Consider the following 16,391-nt stretch of genomic DNA (forward strand, 5'->3'; position numbering starts at 1 on the left):
GTTGAGTCCTGTGCAGGTTGCTCTTGAGCTCCTCTCCATTGTGAAGAATGGGATTTCAGCGCAGCACTTTGAGCCACGATCAGATCCTCTTTCATCTGCTGGGTGGAGGCCAAATGCTCCACAACCCCTGGTGAACTCTCAGACAACCTAAAACACAGATCAAAATTGGCTCACATTAATATTTAATGCACATAAATACCTTTCATATTCGAAATGTGCATCTAAGGACCTTGTATTTGTGAATGGTGTTCTCAACTCTTTGTTGCCAGTACTCATTCTGTAAGTAAATACATATACTGTGTGCATGGGTAAAACACTGGAAAAAACAGGATCCATGTCTTGTCACAACCTTCGGGACACTCTGGGAATCTACATCCCCACCTGCAGAACACAGGGAATATTTAACACTGAATAAAGTCAAAACACTGTGCCTAAACTAGTGGTTTGCTCAGATGATGCAAAATGCAATTTTAATATTCTGAGTAAAATAAAACCATATTGACATATTAAGCCATATTTATTATTGATTTATTAATACAGACACTCGCTGTTGCTTTAAATAAGACAGATAGATAGGCTGGAAGTTCATTGTAAACCACTGAAGTAGACCAGCAAAGCATACGCTGATTCCTCCTGTTTTTCAGCTGATTCTAATAAAATGAGCTGTTGAACTTTGCAGGTGGCAGTGCATGAAGGACAAGGCGATCTTGCTCTGCACATAATCTATGAACTTTTAGCAGCTTGACTGTATTTTCTCCAGCACTCGAGACCAACACTTGCCATGATGCGACTGATCTGAAAATGTGTTTTGCTGTATGCTTTGCATTATGTAAAACGTTTTCCGAACTTCATACACTGATTCATTCCCAGGAATCCATTTGAATTTTCTTCCTTTTTTTTAGTTTTCAGAACCATTAAAATATATAAAGATCATTTGTTTCTTACAAATACACTACTGTTCAAAAGATAGGTTGGTAATGTTTTTATTATGTCACCAAGGCTGAATTTATTTGATATTTACTATTTCAGCATCATTAATCCCATGTTCAGTGTCACATGATGCTACAGAAAACAATTTAATATCATGACTTGCTGTAAATTTTAATATTTGAAAACAGGTGCTTAATTTTTTTTTGTAAATTAATTTGTGTAATTAATGCATCCTTACTAAATATAAATAGACATATTCATTAATTTTAAAAATCGTATTCATTTAAAAAAAGTTTTTACATAACCCCAATTTAACTACAAATATCATGATTAAACTATGTGTAGCAAAACTAGTTTTCAAAGTTGGGCTTCGCTTGTTATTTTCAGGGGTGTAGACTTTAGTTGGGACGCTATGAAATGTCTCTGATATATAACGCCAAGGTAGGTTTGAATTTGCCATCGCATTGGTGGGGATGTAATGGCAGACAACAGACATTTAATTGTACGATCAAATTTATTGCCAGGGACATTTTAGTAGTCACTGGATATTGGTAGGGACATGTCCTTAGCATCAATACTTAACTCCACACTCTTCTATCACTCTATCACTATTATTTGGGTCTTCCAGGCAGGGTCAGACTCAGAAATCAAGCAGTGTTTGATGTAAAAATGCTATCGAAAACAACAAAGATACCTGATTTAAAATAGGGCCGTTTATTTTCATCTGTTATCTAACATTGTACAGGTTTTATTTTATACTCTATTCTAAGCCTATCTAGTAGGGCTTTAGTATGGATTTAGTACCTCTCAAGAAATTGTAGCCGTCAGATTTAATCTGTTTTCACTGCTTCAGATGCAAGTGTTGTTGAATACCCAAGCAAATGTTTTTTGATTGCAGGAGGATGGGAGACTAAAATAAGCTCAACTGAATAGAAGGAAAACAAAAGAGCTCTCAAGAACTCCAATACAAATACATACAAATCTCACCAGGTAAATTCTAATATGGATTGGACAATTATTTAAAATTCAAATGGCAGAGTTTTTATTGAGTCATGGCATTTGCATTTGATGTTGATTCAGTTTAAAGGTAAAGGTTACATAAAGGTTCATTTCTTTAAATGTCTTTCTTTTCTGCTTTTTCTGCCAAGTCTGTGAATATACCTTCAACTGTGGGCATGTGAGTAAAGACATGGGACGTCCCCCATAGTGCTCTCATTTCCTCCTTTTCTTACCTCATTATCACTTTCATGTGTCAAAAGAGGATGTTGAAAAAAAAGACAAACGTCAACCTTACAAACATCACTTAACAGCACTTGTTGATTGCTCTGGACAGATGAAAATGTTAATGCCAAGCAAAATATGTAGTTAAAGAAAGTTCAAATTGAACAAAATATGAGTTTCACTGGAATAGTCTTATTCTTGCTTGTTCAGGTTTGTGATTTAGATACATAGAAAAATAACCAAACAAACAAGCAAATACGGAACAAAAATGAATTAAAAAATCTAAGTGCCAAAGGTTTTTTTCAATTATTGGTTTAAACTTTTTTAAAGACTTTTACAAATATATGTAAATTAAATTAAACTGTAAAGTCAATATTATAAAAATTTGTTTTTGTCAATTTACATGTACACACACATATATAATATTTATATATAAAGTGTGTGTGTGTGTCTGTATATATATATATATATATATATATATATATATAGAGAGAGAGAGAGAGAGAGAGAGAGAGAGAGAGAGAGAGAGGCCTATAATTATTTCTTTTTATTATTATTTAAAGACACTCTTAGTCTTCCAGAGACCTGTTTGAAAGGGGTGTTTATACATTTTATAAATCTACACTTTTGTCACAAGGCAAAAATATCTTAAAACACATTCACAAACTTGACATGGATTTAACTGAAAGAAACAGTACTTTGTCACAGAATGGAATAATACAGTTATACACTATTATTCTGGTGTGCAATGCAGCTGTCCTCGCCCTGGACGTCGTTTCCCCTCTCTGGTTATCCACTCCTTAGCTCTCGCGAGAACGTACGCGCTATACCCCCTTTTCCCTTCCACCACACCTCTCGCGAGATCTCGCGTCCGAAGGATGGTGTTGTGTTAGAGGCAGTGGGGAGAAGGGTGAGGGGTATCCACAAAGATGTTGCGTGATTTTTGGGAAATTTATTTATTTAAATAAAAATGGCCGCCGCAGAGAGCGGAGAGGAGAGACTGTAAGTGTGAACCGCATCCATTCCCGTTGTCACGGATTCCAATGTCAGGCGTCGCGAGCGGCGATGGCGTCGGTTTTGATCGTCGCTGTGATATTTTGTCAGGCTGAGGGGGGAAATGTTAGCCGCGCTAGTCCGCGAAAGGCGTTGGGAATACGTCACTCGCATTTCTCCCGCTCTTTTTCCACGATCAGCGGGCACTTTGTGCGCCACGAGAACCGCGCGCTTTAGTCCAGTGTGTGTTCGGTGTCGTTTTCTGACGTTACTTTAAAAAACTCTTCTGAAATCTCGAACGAACGGAAGCCTGGGGTTTGGACACACACATGTTTTGTTTTGCCGACATTGGCGGCTCTTTCGCGGAAATGTTACGTCGTTTAATTCCAAGCGCTCGCTAGCTGTCAAAAACAGCACACTCAAGTAAGTTAGCTTGCCTGTGGCGCTGCAGGACAAGGCAGGGGACCTAAATGAGATTTGCTCTAGATAGATCTGCCTGTCCTGGCGTGGAATGGCTTGACTAAGTGCTTAGAAATGAGGTTAAGATGCGTTTTAGCTCAATACAGTGGTGTTGTGCTGTGTGGGTAGCTGTGCATCATCAGGTACCAAGTTTGCATATGCATGCAAGTTGGCCAGTGTGCTATTCCTCTGCCTGATGTCAACATGCGTGTGTCGTTGTGTTGTTATTGCTGTTAGTTTTGCCCTTGCAGCATGCAAACCATCCAGGTGTTAAACACACTATTGTTTTTCTCGCATTACTAAAATAGATGGTGTGCTTGCTTTAGCAATTCACAAGGCACTCCCATGTGAGAGCAGGCTGGTGATATTGTTGAGCTGACTTCCGGTAGCCAGCTAACGGATCTAGCAGCATCATATTTGTGTATGTGTTTGTGTGTGTGGTCGACCGCAGGGGTATTTGCACAAACTGAGTGACACTGTCATGTCTTCTGCACACACTAGTGACATGTCTCAAAGACTGAACTTGCATCCTGTGCAACTTCTTCCTGTGTCGCATGCTCCATGAATTCATTGCAAGGGCAGGTACTGGCCAGATAAAATATTTAGTTTGCCAACTGCTTTGTTATTTTGAGTATTTATTATGAATTTAATTTGGTCACCAAAAAGTTGTTTGGAAATGCACTGAAAAAACAATAAACAATTTTCACCCAGAAATTGCTTTTACGCAAAGAATGGCAAGTAACACATCAAGTTACACATTACATTTTGAAATAGTATTTCCTGGTAAAACGCAGTCCAATAATCATTGTTTTATTTAAAGCTTAAAAAGCTTTTTTTTTTTGCATTGTGGGGCAAGTTGAATTTTCATCATTGTGAGTCAAAAGGAAGTTAAAGTAAATACCGTTAAAATCTTTCGCTCTCTGGTTTTCTGATGTCTTTTCAAAGTCGGTTGTTCATTATGGTTAAACATGATCCTTGATTGTCCAACATGGTATAATTGTTCATATTTTATAAGGTTACATATGAGGAGCTGCCTAATGCACATATTCGTTGATTTTCAGCTGAGATTCAAGGTCCTACTTAGTATTAAATTGAACAGTCAACGTTCACAATAAAAACTTGATTATGACCAAAACCAATTAGCTTTCTTTGTGGTTCTTTAATTGACTTACCCCAACAAAGTTGTGGCTTAAAGAAAACTTACTAGTGAACTGTATTTGCATTCATTTCATAAATGGGTAGTTAATGCATAAGGCCACATCTATATATTTTTCCATGGTTAACAATTAGAATATATCATCTACGCCAAATGAAACCGTTTCTGCCCTAGCAATCATTTCATGGAGCATGCAACACGTGTTAATGTTGTAAATTAATAAATGTGAATGCATAGCAAAAATTTGAATTAATATCTATATATGTACACTGTATTTTCCTCAATTAATTTAATTGTCTTTAACTCATTTTAGTTGGTCCTGCAGTGTGGATCATTTTCCAAATATTGATGAAAATGCAAATATTCCATGTAGTTTCTCACGTAGCATGAAGTTATAAAATTTGCGTGCATAACATATATGCAAAATGTATTAAAAAGGCATTTCAATTGTTTTGCAAGTCACACTGTAGGATGTGAACTTCTCAAAAATGTTTATGTCAGAATTAACATAATTATCCAGTGATGAATTGATGCAGGTTTTGCCTAAAATGATGAGGATTTTCTTGGATAGTTTATTAACAAAGTGATTGTAGAAATGTATATTCATGACACGTGTTCTTCAAAAGATATAAATCAAAAAGTCAAGTGAATATCACTGAGGATGTAGTGCAGTCTGTGGAAGTTAGTTTGGGTTTATTAGTTAAAACATTAGAAGTTCATTCTTTTTAGAGCTGCATAATTAATCAAATTTCTGATCGGGATTACAGTTATGAATGCCACAATAACATAATTGTTCAAAGCGGCATTTAATCATTCAAAGTCCACCAATGTTATTCTGCGTGCCTAAGATGCATTTTTTTCTTTTTACATGTTATCTTAAGGGTTTTGCCCATTATTTTAATTTTAATTTAAGTACAACATTATAATACCATTCATGTTTTTACTTTTTGATAATTTAAAGAAGAAACCAATCCGATGTATAGTTGACATTGAAGTTTAATACTATAGAAAAGCACTAAATGTTTTTCAGTTAGAGTGTTTTCAGCTTGTTTGTTTTCATATAAAAATACAGCATGCAGTTGCATCAAACAATGGTATAAACATCATTCAATGTAAATTGTGACAATCGTAATTAATAATCGCAATTACAATTTTAAGGGAATGATCAAGAACTGTGATTTTTGTCATAATCGCACAGCCCTAATTCTTTTAAACTTATTTTAGTTTTTTTTATTTAATAGTCAAGTAGAAACCAATTCATTTTTTTTTTGATTTGCTATCATTTTGATCCTAGCTTGCTGAAGGATTCTTTATATCATGCTATCTCTCCTCTTTTATATGTCACCAAGAATTGAAATCATAGAGAGTTGCAAGACTCTCAACATAACTACTCATCCCATGAAACATTGTGATGCAATTGTTTTAAAAAATGTGAAAACTAAAACTGGTGGATTTTAACCAAAAAAGCATTACATTCTAAATTATGTTCATTGCAGAATATTCATATATATGGAAATAAGTGTTTTAAACTTGGGAGGCAGACTCGATTATGTTATTTGCAGTGTATTTTGAGAGTGAGCGGTCACTTCAGAGCTATTTTTGCCAAGCTTTTCATTCCTATATAAATGCATCGCAGCATAGTTTTTCATTAGAAATTTGACTGTTAAGGGTTTTTTTTTTTAAGATACCATTTTAAGTTAAATCGTTTGTATTAAGCAACTTCTAAAAATGAAATTTCCATTGACTTCCACAGAAGCGTATGATAAGATAAGAGCTCTTAAAACTTTTATGTTAGTTTTATATTTTAAGTTCTGTTTTGAAAATGTGATTTCTGCTTCTGAAACCCAACTGTTGCACTCTACTAAATTGTTAAAACCAGTGAAAATGCATGATGGGAAATGGTAGCTCAGACTCTCGTTGATGTACTGAAACATGTCTGCAACTCTTGATTGCAAACTATTAGTCATTAGTCAAGCAACTATTTGTTAAACTTTCTACCTGGTAAATTTTGTGGATTTTTTCATCGCTTGACTTCACCTGCTGTCATTGAAAGTGACAACATTTGGGATCCGTTACAGTCTCCACCCTGATAAATTAACTACCTAAAATCGAAATTGAAAGTTTTGTAAAATGAAGCAAGGCAAGAAGCATCGTAAGTTGTTTAAAAAAAGGAGGCAGCATATTTTGGTAGTTATTTTTGCTTTAAATCTCAGTTTTTCTTTGATGTAGATATGGAAATGAAGTTCACAATATAAGTGTTTTATTGTGATCTGATGTTTTTATGGGCAAAATATTTAGTTTGATGTTAATTACTCAAACACCAAACTGCCATGTGGTCACGATGACACGTTTTAAGAGTAATCTGCCAGTTAGGTCTAAGGCAAATTAAGTTGATCATTAACCTCTTTAGTAATGAAAATGACATTCGTTGATCGACGAGCCACAGACAAGTGGGAAATCCCTCCGTCCTCAGTGATTCAAGCTCCACGTCAAGGTTTTGCTTGACACAGGCCTCTCGATACCTCCAGAGTGATATCCACAGATCTGTAAGCGGAGTAGAAATCAAATTGAACGTGTTTCTCCTGAATTTACGAAATAGACACATCCTAGACTCAGGTTTCACATGACGTCTAAAGACGTTAAGGTGCAAACTGCATCAGTTTATTTGGTTAACCGAGTCTTATGCTAACACTTCAAATTCAGACCACGTATTGCCTGCTCTTTGGTGGTATTTAATAGAGCTTGTGTGATCTGAAAATGAGCATGCTTTGAAGCCAAAATATTGAATTTATGATGGCAAACATGCAAACGTAGCACTTCTGTTCAGTTTCTATAATAAATACTTCATTTAGACATGCGGTTGAGTTGAATGCGGACCCGTAAGACTTGTCCTGTCTCAGTGAGCCACTTATTTCTTGTGTTATCAGCAGAGGTGAGGACAAGAATGAAGACCAGGAGGGCTCAAAAGACAAGACGCAGAAGCAGAAGAAAAACAAAAGGGAACGGCAAGATGTGGAAAAACTCGAGGCCACAGTGTCCGTTCCTCCACCCCCGCCCCTCCTTACGCAGGGGGATGTTGGACAACAGACAGAGGCAGGGAAGTCTGAACCCATTGACCCTGAAGTTGGAGCTGCTCTCAGCGCTCCAGAATCTTCCGCATCAGCCAAGCAGCGGCGTTCCATCATTCGGGACAGAGGCCCACTGTATGACGACCCTTCACTGCCTCAAGGTTGGACGCGCAAGCTAAAACAGCGCAAGTCGGGGCGATCCGCTGGAAAATTTGATGTCTACCTGATCAAGTTAGTACAAGTTACAGGAAGTTACTTCTTTTTTTGTTTTTTTTTGAGAGCAGCTGTGATGATATTCATTTCGTAATACTGCATCCAAATGACACACATGCAACCAATGAGTCATTATTAAAGTTAAGTCATTGTGTTTGGATGCTGCTAAACCTGTTAACACTGGAAGTATCAGTTAGGGCCTTATTTGATATGCTATATTCCCTGTTTACCTATGGCTACAAATATCATGAATTATTTATCGATATCTTATTTGTTACTTCTGTCCATTACGTCAAAGCAAGCTTGTGATGTTTTTGGTCTCTGATTTACAAATTTAAATCATCATATTTATATGTAAATTTGTTTTAGCCCATGCAAAGTCAGTTTTATACTGATGTTTTGAGTGAGAAACTTTCCCATTTTATTGTTGTTAAAGTCCTAAGGCCCGTTCACATCAAAAATGACAATGATGAAGATTTTACATTTTCAAATTAATCCACCCCACAACTACAATGATAATGCTAAAAGCACGGATAACAGAATATAATTAAAAATGATTAATGAATGATAAAAACAGAGCTTGAGCATTTAAAGTGGCAGACGACATAAATGCAGCATTTGCTCATAAACAGAGTGTTATCATGCACTGGTGTGGATGCTAATATAGTTATTGTTGTCAAAGTGAGCTGCATTTTAATCACAGATTTACAGCTGATTTGTCGGAGGTGGTGTGTCGCTGGTCGCTTCCAGTGTAAACATGAGCTTGTGTAACAGTTCCCAGCAGTATTTGAAGCATGATATAACAACGCAGTGGTTGTTCAGTAAATGTAAATTACACGTATAGAGAGAGAGTTGTACATTACACTGGTTGGGGTCACAGAGATTAGTGTTTAGATTAGATTTCTAAGATTTGTTGAATGGCTAAATAATTCAGTGTTGTCAAGTGTATTGTTCTGCCAAACAATTTGACATGATGAATAAGGGTTCATGCTGTTCAACACTGACTGATGTGTCACGGTGCCCACTGTTTTCTTTTTTCTTTGATTTCATTTCATTAAAAGGTGCTTAATAAAAACATAAATGTGAAATCAAAGAAAATATTTGTATTTGGACTACAGGTTTATATGATTGCACCAGGATTAGCTTTTTCTTCATTAAAGGGTACTTTAAATGTTTTTTTTTAATCTAAGAAAATATTCATATTTTGACCACAGCTCTGTATTATTTACTTCCAGTAACACAAACTTTTGTTTCTTTGATTTCATTTTTTATTAAAGAATAACAGTGAAATCCAGGAAATCTTTTTTATTTGGACTGTATGATTAAAACATCCAATTTAGCATAGATACCTTTTCTCAAATTCTCAAATTGTTTTCTCAGAATTACATTCATCAATTTGTATAATGTAAAATATATTGTTTTTATTTTTCAGCCCAGAAGGGAAAGCCTTCCGTTCCAAAGTGGAGCTCATGGCGTACTTCCAAAAGGTGGGTGATACCACCACGGATCCCAATGACTTTGACTTCACAGTCACGGGCCGCGGGAGCCCCTCTCGCAGAGAAAAGAGACCACCAAAGAAGCCTAAAGTGGTCAAACCTTCTGGTCGAGGGAGGGGTCGGCCCAAAGGCAGCGGCAAGGTACGGCAGGCCACAGAAGGGGTGGCTGTGAAGCGTGTCATTGAAAAGAGTCCAGGAAAACTCCTTGTAAAGATGCCCTTTGTGGTCCCCAAAACTGAACCAGGGGCTCCAGTGGTGCAAGCCGTAGTTGCCAAAGTTCGCCGAGGGCGCAAGCGGAAATCAGAACAGGAACCACCGAGCACCCCCAAAAAACGTGGCCGCAAGCCAGCAGCTGCTTCACAGTCAGCGGTGGGGACGGGTTCAGCTGCTGCATACACGACCGCGGCAATTCTCACCGCCGAGGCCAAGAAAAAAGCTCAGAAGGAGTCTTCCGTAAAGCCTGTTCAGGAGAGGGCACTTCCCATCAAGAAACGCAAAACTCGAGAGACTTTAGAGGAGTTGGAAGGATCCACCACCTCCACGACAGAGACGTTTGTTCCCGTGATCGCAAAACGACTGACTGCATCAACTGTGACCCCTACAGGGGAGGAGGTAGAAATGGGACAGAAGTCTCACAAGCATCCCGGCCGGAAGCACAAAGAGGCGTCTACAGATCCGGGGAACGGCAGCAGCAGCAGCAGCAGCGGGACGGTAACCAGCGGCAGTGGCAGCGGACCGAAGGGTCACAAGAAGAGAGATCATCGAGGGCAGCACTTTAAACACCACCACCACCATCACCACCACCAACACCACCATCTACAGGCCATGCCGCCCTCCACCTACACTCCACAGGCTCACCAGCTCTCCCTGGGTCACTCCACGCAAGGGGGGCCGCTTGTGACAACAGAAAACGAACCCCAGGACTTGAGCACCTCCAGGCCCAAAGTGGAACATGTGGCCTTCCGGGAGGAAGCAAAAACTGATAGCTCCTCGAGCAGGGACACTCAGAACGCAAGCAAGATGGCCTCCTCTGACCTGAGAGGGCAGCAGAAGACTGTGACGGGGGATGGCAAGGAGCTGAGAGACATTGTTCCTCCCTCCGCCGTTCCGAGGCCGAGCCGCGAGGAAACAGTCGAGTCCCGGACACCAGTGAGCGAGCCAGTGAGCTGACTGACTAAGTGATGGATCGGGTGCGGCTTTGCGTCCCGAAGAGTTGGAGGGCGGTCGCAGCGGGACGAGTGATTTTTTGTTCTTTTTTACTGATGAAAAAAGAAAAAGGAAACAAAAATATACAAAAATGTAAACGTACTTCTACAAAAGGCAGCTGTTGTGTCTCGTTCTCTCTGTGGGTTGGACGCGGGGCGATAATTGCTTCCGGATGAATTCTCTGCTAACCTTTTTCTTTATGGTTTCCTTTCATTTCCCACTATATCTTTGTATTAGTATATCTTAGCACTCACCTAAACCAGTTATTCCTTTGTCAGAGCTTGTAGGAAGTAGAAACACACTCAAGTGGTAATGAAGTCACATGCCATAGTTATCGTAAAGCGAAACTTTCCGGTCAAAGATGCTCTCGAAAGTACTAAAATGCAGCATAGTCATGTCATCTCAACCCTAGAAAAAAAGGTGTCCTATCAATGTGTTCTTCCTTTTGTGTCTAAAACGAAGGGGCAAATCCGGCAAGCTGAAGAAAAGAAGGGCCACATTTTCGATCTTCATCTTTTCCATTTGAGTCGGACGCAGCTGTTGCAGCATCATCACCTTTGAAATAAGACGCTAGCTTAACTCTGACAGAAAAGAACTTCCTAGTTGTGGGTTTGTGCCAAGCTGATATTTCCAGCCTGTTGATCTGTAAAGATAAATTGAATTTAGAAGCAGTATTTCCTTTTTAAGTTGTTGGTATTTTCAGTGCACATGTCTATTAATTATCTGTAGTTTGGTTAACCTAATAATCACCAGTTTCGGAGATGCCTGAGAAAATGCAACTAGAGCGGAAAGCACTATTTTTCATTTTCTCTGGTGGGGAAGATAAAGCACAAATGTATTTGTTAGGGAGCATTGAAAGCACAGTCCAGTGTAGCATCTTGAGTAGATGTCAACTTGCGTAAAAAAAAAAAAACGAGAAAAGGAATTTGTTATGTTTACCTGCTTTTTTTCCCCCATGAAGTACAGTATAAATAGTGGGCGTGTGTTCTTACGACACAAATCCCAACCAAAAAAAAAAAAAAAAAAGCATACAGTTTCAAATGTAGCTTTTGGTTTTATCATGTGTGGTTCTAGACTTATCCCATAGAGCTGCTGTTCTGGAAACGATTCTGACGGAAACGTTAATAGATGGCTATATTTATATAATGTCTTGTCAGGCTGTAGTTGTGTCAAATGCATGGGTTGCTGATGTTTGCGTGCTTTGCGTGCTATTTATTACAGTACTCTGACATTGTCTTTCTTGTACATAAAGGTTTATAAAGCCAGGTTCAGCACTGATGATGAGGGTTAATTGTTATAGATACATAAATATTTTGAATTATGAGTATTATGAAACATTACTTGGCAACAAATGAAAGAAAACCTTGCATACATTGTACAACACCATGCAATCATGAATAGTTCTGTTAGTTTTCTAAAGTCTGCTTTCTCAAAATGACGAAGAATATTTGCAATCAGAAAGAAGGACACCAAATCATGGCTCCGTGCATAAAGTTGTGAGAGATTGAACGTACTAAAGATGTCTTGGTAATTCATTTGATTGTACCTTTGAGATGATCAATTTCTGAATTTCCTTAAGATCATGTTCTTTGTTGGTTATGTAAAATTAGGATTTTACAGAAAATATACAGCACTTTTTCCATTTAATTTTAGTTTCTTCTTCTAGATGAAATGCACCTTACTTTTAAAACACTTTCACAGAATTGAACATTGGAATTGTGAGAAGCATACCAATTTATTTGCGTATATTTTTCTGGTTAGGTTGTAACTTTCTTCAGATGTGTGTCAGCATCATAGAATGCATGTTCAGTGTAGTTATTAAGATCCATTCTTTTGTTTAGATTTGCTTTCTCTGTGCAAATACCCCATATTTACCAAATTATCACACATAAAGGCTACATTTGACTTACAGTAGTGTTGGGTCAGAGGCCAGCTTGTTAGGTCGAGTCGAGTTTAAAGTCCTTAGTCAATTGAGTTTGAGTGGGAAACCATTATTAATGTATTGTCATCTTAATTTGTTGTTGTTACTCTTTTTAACGTTCATGTTATACATGATGTGCATTCAATTGTACTCAGTAAAAGAAAGTCCTAAATGTCCGAGTTCATTCATAATTGCAGTTTGAATCCTATATATCTATATCTGTATATATATGACCCTGGATCACAAAACCAAAATGTCTTAAGTCGCTTTGTTATATTTGTAGCAATAGCAAAAAAAAACATTGTATGGGTCAAAACTTTCGATTTTTCTTCTATGAAAGTAAAGATCATGTTCCATGAAGATATTTTGTAAATTTCCCACTGTAAATATATCAGAACTTAATTTCTGATTGGTAATATGCATTGCTAAGAACTTTATTTGGACAAGTTTAAAGGTGATTTTCTCAGTATTTTTTTTTGCGCCCTCAGATTCCAGACTTTCAAATAATTGTATCTCGGCCTAATATTGTCCGATCCTAATAAACCATACATCAATGGAAAGCTTATTTATTCAACTTTCAGATAATGCATAAATGTCAATTTCGAAAGAAAATTACACTTTAGACTGGTTTTGTGGTCCAGGGTCAGGGACATATATATATCTCCAAGCCAAATAAACCATACCATTTTTTTTTATCAATCTTTACAGATCTCTGGGTCTGATGTCATCACAGATTGTGAGGGTTTGAGGTGTTGTCCTTTTCCCCACAAAGTATTGTGTTCAGTTTTGTCTCTGTATACATTACTAGTTATTGTGGCTTGGGTGATGGATGTGATTTGCCACTGACATAAAGGCTAAAAAAAGATGTACTACTAAACCTTGATTAGAGTCATATCACTCAGCACTTAAACCTTTTCATCTGGTAGTTCAACTAGAGTAGTTGTTTTGGATGTTCGCTGTTGTTTAGGGATTGAAATGCATGCGAGAGAACTTACCAGTCCTATTTTTTCCAATTGTGTTTTAGAGTAGCCTTGTTGTCTGCTATGTCAAATACATTTAAAGAAAAAATAATAATTTTATGTTTTTTAGATTAAATTACAATCGACAATCACAAGGAACATATTTATTTCCCCCCTCAATCTTATTAAGATTGAAAGCATCTCCACTCTCTTCCTCCAGCCTCCCGCTCCCTCGACCGGTTAGAGGCAATGAAAATAAAAGAGCGTTTCTGCTCAGAACAAGGGCTATGTAATCATTTCAAGTAGTCAAAAGCAGATGAAGGAAATGTATTTTGACGTTGTGACGTTGTGACCTGTCTGCGGTGAACGTCTCCCTGGTTTGACTAAACTCGAGCTGGAGATTGGAGGTAGACGAATGGATTCCTTTACCTTGAACTCGGCAAGCACATTGTCAGTTACAGGAACGAAACCTCCAGACATGAATTGAAGTTACGACTCACAACTCTCGACTCACAAGCTGAATCAGTCTGGCGGACACAGAAGGGGTAGTGCCTTTATTTTGGGAGACTTACTAAGGTGGTAGAAGTGACCTTTGAATCTAAAGAAACGCCTTTATCCCAACGAAGCAACGTGGATGATGAATTTACTCAAATGCTTGGATTTTATTTGGTCATTTTTCATAGGTAGAACGTGCACTGGTGTGTGTGTGTGTGTGTGTGTGTGTGCGTGTGTGTGTGTGTGTGTGTGTGTGTGCGTGTGTGTGTGTGTGTGTGTGTGTGTGTGTGTGTTGTAACTAGGGTTTCATTATTGTCCATTTTTCTTTTTTCCATCAGCTGGGCATTTCTGTCCACCTAGAAATGATGTATTGTTAAAAACCCTCTGCTTTATGAACTTCTTGCCTTTTGTAGCGCTCGAAGCCCACTGACAAAAATGGAGCCCTACAAATTGGTAAATACAGAATAAGAAGATTACTTTTATTATTTATATATATATTGGTTTGTTTGTTTTTTTTTGTTTTTTTTCTCATTTGGGTTATTTGTGCCTCTGGCAGTGAAGTATGCTTTGGAATGTCCTTGTGTCCCTGTAGCCAAAAATACATGCTATGTACGTGAACATGTATCAATATGCATGATTGCCATTAGAAGATAGGACATTGCTTGCCCTTGACTATTATATATAAGATGTTTTCAAACAGCACTCCCAAGAGCTGAGCCCAACCACACCAACCGAATCTGAAGGGTTTCATGAGGTATAAAATCCTGAATGTGTTCTGTTTAATGAAGTTTGTGCACTTCGGTCTGTTTGATATGAACAGACTTATTTCATTGAAGCATTTAGCTGATGGTAGCTGAGTTTGGGCTGCTAACGCCACTACTTGTAGATTTCTGTGTTAGATTTTTTATTTTATTTTATTTTTTAATTATAAATCCAACATTGAAAATAGACCGTTTTATCTTCGTAGCAATAGTATGATAATATACCCAGCAGATCCGAAATGAGTTTTCTCCTTTAGTATGTCTCTGATTTGTGTAACAGTGGGATTGAAGTCAAAGAAATTTACCCTTATGACTAAAATGCAACACTTTGAATTGAGCAAGGAGGACAATTTAAAGTCAAATGAAATGGAAGTTAAACTACAAGAACTAGATTCCAGATCCACGGTGGTAGAAAGTTCATGGTCTGTTTAACATAGTCTTGTGCCTTGAAGTTTCAGTAATAGAATGTATCTTTCTACTGTAGTTGTATTTTTATTCTGAGTCATGTGTTTGCCTCTTGTTGGTATTCAGTGCTTTGGATGTATTAAGGATTTATAAAGATTAAGAATATGTTTGCCTTGCTTTATTTTCTTAATTGAGAGAAAAAAAAGGAAAACATTAGGGTGATGTACTTGGGCAATATTGATGATGTAAAAAGCTATAGGATTTTTATGTTTTTTTTTTTCATCCCTGTTATGTTGAATGTCTCACAGTTTATTGGGTACTGTGTGTTTGTTGGGAAATATTCACCATTTCGACATGACCATATAAAAAACTCGGCCTCAAACATAATCTTCCAATCACATTGCATTTTATGTGGAAAAGAAAAATCCTTCAATCTTGACCGGAAGGACAACAAGTCTAAGATCTGCACTTTATAAAGTATGTTTCCCGACAGGACACCCATTAACTTTTTTATGTATTTTTTACCTGTCCAAAGCAGTTTTGTTTTCATATTATTTTTTGATTTAGTTTTAAATAAAAGGGATGGGTAGTATGTATCTAAAAAAAAAAAAAGTTATTTTAACCAAACAATCCTACAGACTAGGTGTCAGTGGTTATTCACCATCTGCCCAGCTAAGTCCTTGCCTTCCTGAAAGTGAAAAGTATAGTTTGTGTCTACTTTTATAGTACTGTGTTACTGTATCATTTGTTTGCCGTATGTAACAGATACACAATAGTAAACAACATTTACCTGCTTTCTGTCTAAAACATTTATTTGACTCGCATCACAAACAAAACAATGGTAGTGTTGTCATCCTGTTGTAAGATTTATATCTATAATTAAATAATGTGAGGGGAACAAAACGTACAAAACAAGGAAAAGTATTAATAACTGTTATCTGGAAAGCAAAATCAACATTTCAGTTTCAAAGAGTTTTTCTTTAACATTTCACGGTCAGTTAAAAAATGGTTGTTGCTCATATTGTACATTAAGTTCAATTAGTAATCACTTATGTGTTGATATAAATGCAATTTTAATGTATTTTGCATTTTGCATATTGCATCACTT

The 16,391-nt window shown here is 37.3% G+C and overlaps 1 protein-coding gene across 2 annotated transcripts; it reads left to right on the top strand.

The window, feature by feature from the left end:
* Positions 1-3,007: 3,007 nt before the first annotated feature.
* LOC128018966 (methyl-CpG-binding protein 2) lies at positions 3,008-16,077 on the top strand. Of its 2 annotated transcripts, none has more exons than XM_052604893.1 (3): positions 3,008-3,153; positions 7,690-8,058; positions 9,473-16,077. In XM_052604893.1, exons 1-3 carry the CDS (start codon positions 3,122-3,124, stop codon positions 10,704-10,706), a joined length of 1,635 nt encoding a protein of 544 aa, XP_052460853.1. In that variant the 5' UTR covers positions 3,008-3,121; the 3' UTR covers positions 10,707-16,077. The 2 variants fall into 2 exon arrangements, with proteins under 2 accessions (XP_052460853.1, XP_052460852.1); XM_052604892.1 differs by having other exon boundaries at positions 3,010-3,153; positions 7,687-8,058.
* Positions 16,078-16,391: the final 314 nt, after the last annotated feature.

This window comes from Carassius gibelio, chromosome A8 (genome assembly GCF_023724105.1).
Source record: "Carassius gibelio isolate Cgi1373 ecotype wild population from Czech Republic chromosome A8, carGib1.2-hapl.c, whole genome shotgun sequence".
NCBI lineage: Eukaryota > Metazoa > Chordata > Actinopteri > Cypriniformes > Cyprinidae > Carassius > Carassius gibelio.